Raw genomic sequence first — 6099 nt, 5'->3', positions numbered from 1 at the left:
ATCATAACAATGTTACAAACGAGGGGAAAATTTGAGAACTCCATTTTGACAGTTTCAAGGACATAAAAATGAAATACACATAGACTCATTTGCTTGAATGTGCTTTATTGTATATACATTATGTATATACTGTACTGTATATGCCTACAAATCTGTCTACAGTATGTGAAATAAAAGTCGGTATGCAGCATGACTTCAGAGTATGCCACACTACTCAAATATTCTATAAAAAGTCAAGATTCGTCACATACCTATGCAGATGCACAGCATTCACTCTTTTAAATTGCACAGTTTATATAACAACTGTCCTCCTCCACTCCCCTAAAGGTAATAAAATGATGCCATTTTATTACAGTGTTGTGTGGGTTCGGCTGCATAGTCTAAGATGAGCTGTACATTATGACTCATCTGATTTATACTGTAGGCAGAGAACATATGCTGTTCAGAAGAGAAAGGCTCAGGGATTGGTACAGTAGCTAATCATGGTTACCATGGTAACCAGTTTATTCTTTGTTGTCCCTTTAAAAAAATCCTTCGGTTTTTCTTATTATTCTAAAATGTATTTTTCCAGCTGTAGTCTGTCATTAATTGGTTGACAAAAATTACATAAAATCCTTTCTTTTTAATTGCTGTTTGTGACTTCTGCCAATAATACCCATCATCTGGATTATTGCACATTACCACTGCATTACAAATACAAATTACTGTATAAAAAATTACAAACTTCATCTCAGGGATGGAAAACATAAAATAAACAACATGACCAAATTTACCTGTATAATCATTTTAAAGTTTTTTAAAAAAACACTAGCAGTTTAACTTGACATAAAACAATAAATTGCACATTTCAAAGCCTTTGACACCTGTTCTTACTCATTAACTACTGACTTATATTGAACTTGAAATACTGCTGGCCAGCCTCTGCTCCTTCATTGTCAGTTTATGATCTAATGTTTAAACAAGACTTAATGACCTACTCTCTTATCTTCAGTACAATGCTTATCTAGTCATAAACTGACTTTTCCCTCCACACACACTTTCATGTTTTAATTACGTTTGCCAACCCCCTTTGCAGAAAACATGTTTCACACACAAAAGCACAATATCCAAGATTTTTTCATTAAGCTAAAATTTGATTAAAATATATACATAAGAATATTTTTATATTTACTTGAGAAATATGTGAGCATTCCTCACTAAGTCCTTCAGGGAAATAAATGAAAATGTATACAAAAAATAGTGTGTACTGTATATGAAAAACTGCCTTAGTGCATCAAGACAAATGCACTAAATTATTAAACATGAATACTACAGAATGTACATAAATTATTGGCAATAGAAAAGGCAATTTTAAAACCAAAATGGTTCATTTGAATGGAAGGATGGCATACTGTGAATGAAAAAGTGTTTGTTTTGTTTGGGATATATTGTCATTTAAAGTACCTTAACAGAAAATGCAAACCCAGTGTGTGAGGGATTGTTTTATTCTGAAGGACACTGGTCAGCAAAAGATATTGTTTTCCCCAACAATAAAGCCTTATACTGTATTTGGTATGCATTAGCATGTAACCCATTGAATGAAACGGGAACCATACATTTTCAAGCAATGAAAAACATTTATTTAAATAACATTTCACTAAAAATACAAATTAAGTGCAAAAATCCACATAGGCACAACAATCATTTCAATCTTTAATCAACCAGTTACATTAAAATAAATAAATCAATAAATAAATATAATAAACTAAGTAGTTCCATGTTAAAAGTTTAATATTATTCTTATCAAAAAGCAGTGCATCTCCAGTTGCATAATGTGTTACATAGATGTGCTTTAATCTAACACTTTCTCTTCTTCGCTTCCGTATCTCCATCAGCTTCTTCTTGGAAATATATTCATTACAATCTGGCCACTGAGCCAGACAAGCTTTTGGCAGATACCCAGTTATGTAACTCGGAGTCTGCTATGCCTTGTTCTGTAGTTGACTTTGCAGGCTTCGGGTACACTCCTAGCATTGTTCACCAGACATTCCTTTAGAGTAAATCCTATCGTTTGTCAACGGAAGATCACACTGTGTTTTCATGTGTGAGATTTCTTGCTGGAAATGTGCTGCTTGGCACTTTTGTATGTGGCCTTTTTGATCAAGTCTTGGTAGAGCGCTGATCTTAGAAAACGGGGGTAAGAGTCTTTCTCCATTAAAGTATAGATTTTATTCTGTGCCAAGTCAAAACACGAAATGGAGGGTTTCACAAGGTTGAACTTTGTGATATTTCTTGTTTCATGATCGATATTGACCTATGGAAAGGACACAAGAAAAAATCATGAGAAAATGTTTGCTTAGAATATGTGTGCAATGTAAATGATGCTTATTAGAATTCATGCTATTTAATATATATATGCTATATAATAATGGGAAAACCTACCTCTCTTGGTGCATCACTTTCAATAAATTCCTCATAAATTTTCTTTGCCATTGCATCCAGCTTTGATGTTGATTTTGGAATCTTGTAGTCTTCACAGGCTAAATAGAAAGCAATGTTTTCTTCACTGAACTCCAATATCAAGAATTTTCTGAAGGTTGCTAAACCATCTGTTCAAGAGACAAAAGAACAATTGTTTATTTTTTTTAAATATAACATTTGAACATTTTTATTGTTTAACAACATATCAGCAACGAGTGTAGAACAAATGCAATAAGTAAAGCCTATTCATTTTTTATCCATGCCACTTTTAATTAACTTTACAGCAAAATAATATATTTCACCAGACTGCTTGGCCACAAATTCTTGGTCTGAATCTGGAGTTCAGAGCTTAGTTTGAGTTGTGACCTTAGGCCCTCTTTTTCTTCTGATGTTCCCTTTCAGAATTTTTTTAGAAAAGCTGAAGTATCTCTTACTATGACGATTTTCATATATTCATATAAGATGGTAATTATGAATGTTTTTCATATTTTTATACAATATACAATATACAGTATATTATACATAAAATATGATAGTTTTACTAATAATTTAAAAATGCTGAGGCAAAGAACCATCGGCAAAATCAGAGAACTGAAGAATGTAAATTTTCAATAATGTAGAAGGCAAAATAAATGTTATAGAAAGAAATGTAATACTTACGTTTGTTTTTCAACAGTGTTTCAAAAGACTCTTTCCATTTCAAAGCTTCGTCAGGAGTAGGCCTAAGGATAAATAAAATATTAGTTACATTTCTCTGAATTAGCTGTATACTTGCTTATACGGGTTATACAAATAAATCTTAATTTCAAAGGTAAGATTTGATTCAATAATTAAGACACTACAGTCACTCCATATTTAGCAATGTTAATTTTCTTTTGAAATACTTGGTATCTTGAATAATGACCTTAAGTATTATTGGCATTTTAAAATTAAGACATTTACAGATTAAGAGTTTGAACTAAAGAGATGTAGCATTGAGATGTGTAATATGTAATGTGCTATTACTGTATGAATGTCATTACAATTAAAATGATTCTGATACATATTTTAAATCGGATATTGCTTAACATCTTACCTAACTTGATCTGCTTTGTTTGAATATTCAGAATGGCTGGAGTCTGCCTTTTGACAAAAAATGCCCAAACGTGCCCTTAATTCCTTGGCCCTGAAGAACAGAATCAAAGACAAAGGTATATCATTTTATGGTCTTGCTCATGCACAACAATAACAAGCTATTATATATTATACTCTATGTAGTTCAGAAATTCACTGTACCCAATGAAAGTATCAACATTTTCTTATGGTCTTTAACAAACTTTAGTTGAAGAGAATAATTATTAAAATGTAGTTATAATAATAGACCACAATATGCCCAATCATCTACCTATGGTATGAATGACTGTATATCTTGTATATATAAATACATATGCATTAATGCATCTATATACATACACTTACATTAAAATACAGATTTCCTTAACAACAAAAAATACATATTGATAATGGAATAAGTATTACATTATAACGTTACTAGTGCATTTTACAAGCTTCAGCATTTAAGAATTTCAAGAAAAATATTTTTAAATAATACCTGGATCATTTTTTAAACATTTCTTATCACTATTTTTACAACATTAGTGCTATAATTACAGTTCTCCCATGCAATTCAAAGCTGGTTACTTGCCATTATGCATAAAAAATAAATTTAAAAGAAAGCTTACCTCTCCAGGCATGTTGTTGGTAGTGATGCAAGCCCTCTGCACATTTTGAATTCAAGGTGAAACAGCTTTTAATCCTTCACAGATGAACAGATGTTACTGTATTTCCTCAGCTGTGTTTCTCAAAGCTGGGAACATGCTCTTATAGGGAAACAAGATTGACATCAGCACTGCAGCCAACCAATCAGCAAGACTCTGGGGGAGTGAGCAAGTGAAGCATTTACCAACAGCTGTCAATTGCTCAGTGACTGTATGAAAATAGCTGTTATTCTCAGTGATTTCCCAAGTCATATCGCTGTGATTTTCCCAGTTAAATCACTTTTTAATATGTTTGTCCTTTGCAATATTTTAACATTTAAAATAAATGCAGGAAATATAAAATCAATATTTAAATACATACAGTAGCTAAATATAATGTACTATAGCAGTTAACTTTTTGACCATCTGAAGGAGGGTGAATGCCTTTTGTCAGTGTTGTTACAAGGTACTTCTCTGAAATTCAAACCTGGCCAGCAGAAATATAAATTGATAACAAGCTCTTTTTTAGGAATACGTATTATATTAAGTTTGGGCTTTATTATAGAAGCATCAAAATGCCATTAGGATTGTGGTTTGGGAATTATTAACAAAAGTGTCCCTCTAAACTAAAGAATTGAAAAGAACAATCCTTACTTTTCTGTGATTTCTTTTTCCTTAGAGGGCTGAAGTATAATAATAAAACAGTATTCTGTAATTTCTGGTTACATAGCAGAGACTAAAAAATAGACCACAAAGAACCTGACCTACTTTGCTCAGATCATCTATTTTCAAGGACATTGGAATAACATTTAATGTAATAAAGTAAAATGAGGAACTAGGTCTGTGAGAGCCCACCAGCACGCCAACGCAATGATGTCAAACCTTTTAAAATGGTAGTCACCTGTCATCCAGATGTTTTTTTATATGAATTGTCTGAAAAGTGAGGGTTTCCTTATGAAATCTCAAACAAAGGTTAGGAAAGCTGTCCTTGGGTACCTAAATCTTACTGATGATGTAAGCCTCTTACTGTCACTCTTTCTGTAGAGAACAATTCATTTTGAAAGAACAGTGCAGTGGGAACACGCATTTTTCTAATTTTTTCACAAACCTTTTTACAGAGAAATGTGTTAGTACATTTTATTTATTACGGAAGTAATCGTTACAGGGTTATCATGACGCATATCAGTCAGCATGAATTGGAACCTATACCATATTCCCAGAAATTAACATGCACTAGCTAGCTTGTGTCCTGTTTCACAGAACAATGAGTTCAGGGAAAGGAGAAAGAAGTATGAGTCTGTGTACACTGCTGAAGGCAGTAAATGTTCTACCAGTTTAACTGGGCATTCAATTCATTTTGACATCTATTTCATCAATCAAAGACACTGTATCTATGAAACCACAAAGTCTACATTTATACAAGTATATCTTTTAATTTACAGTACAGGACAGTTGTGTCAGTTGAAATAATTACACACTGTCATTAATATTATCCCTTAAGAAAGGAATTTTGGCAGAAGGATTAGAACAGTAAATACAATTCTATGGATGTGTATAAAATATATATCAGAAAGCAAGCAGGCAAGACATTTCATGTTTGTAAAAATTGTATATAATATACTATATATAATAACATTGAACCTATCCATCCATTTTCTAACCTCTTTATCCAAGTCAGTGTTGCAGGGCAGTCTCAGCAAGGTGCAAGGCAGGGTACATCCTGCACTGGATGCCAGTCCATTGCAGGGTGTACAAAAAACACACACATACTCACACCAAGGCCAATTTTCCCAGAAGCCAATTAGCCTACCAGTATGTATTTGGACTGTGAGAGGAAATCGGAGCAAGGAAATCCATGCTAAATCGGGGAGTGCAAACTCCGCGCTGATAGCACCCCAAGTCC

General features: G+C 32.8%; 1 protein-coding gene across 1 annotated transcript; it reads right to left on the bottom strand.

Moving 5' to 3' along the window:
* Positions 1–1596: 1596 nt before the first annotated feature.
* On the bottom strand, positions 1597–4289 carry LOC148652018 (regulator of G protein signaling 5-like). The gene is made up of 5 exons (XM_088598486.1): positions 4182–4289; positions 3536–3625; positions 3121–3182; positions 2422–2588; positions 1597–2293 (listed from the first exon to the last, which is right to left on the bottom strand). Exons 1-5 carry the CDS (start codon positions 4223–4225, stop codon positions 2078–2080), a joined length of 579 nt encoding a protein of 192 aa, XP_088454612.1. The 5' UTR covers positions 4226–4289; the 3' UTR covers positions 1597–2077.
* Positions 4290–6099: the final 1810 nt, after the last annotated feature.

The sequence above is a fragment of the Lepisosteus platostomus genome, chromosome 11, assembly GCF_059453375.1.
Source record: "Lepisosteus platostomus isolate fLepPlt1 chromosome 11, fLepPlt1.hap1, whole genome shotgun sequence".
Taxonomy (NCBI): domain Eukaryota; kingdom Metazoa; phylum Chordata; class Actinopteri; order Semionotiformes; family Lepisosteidae; genus Lepisosteus; species Lepisosteus platostomus.
This window is presented reverse-complemented; position numbering and strand designations above follow the sequence as displayed.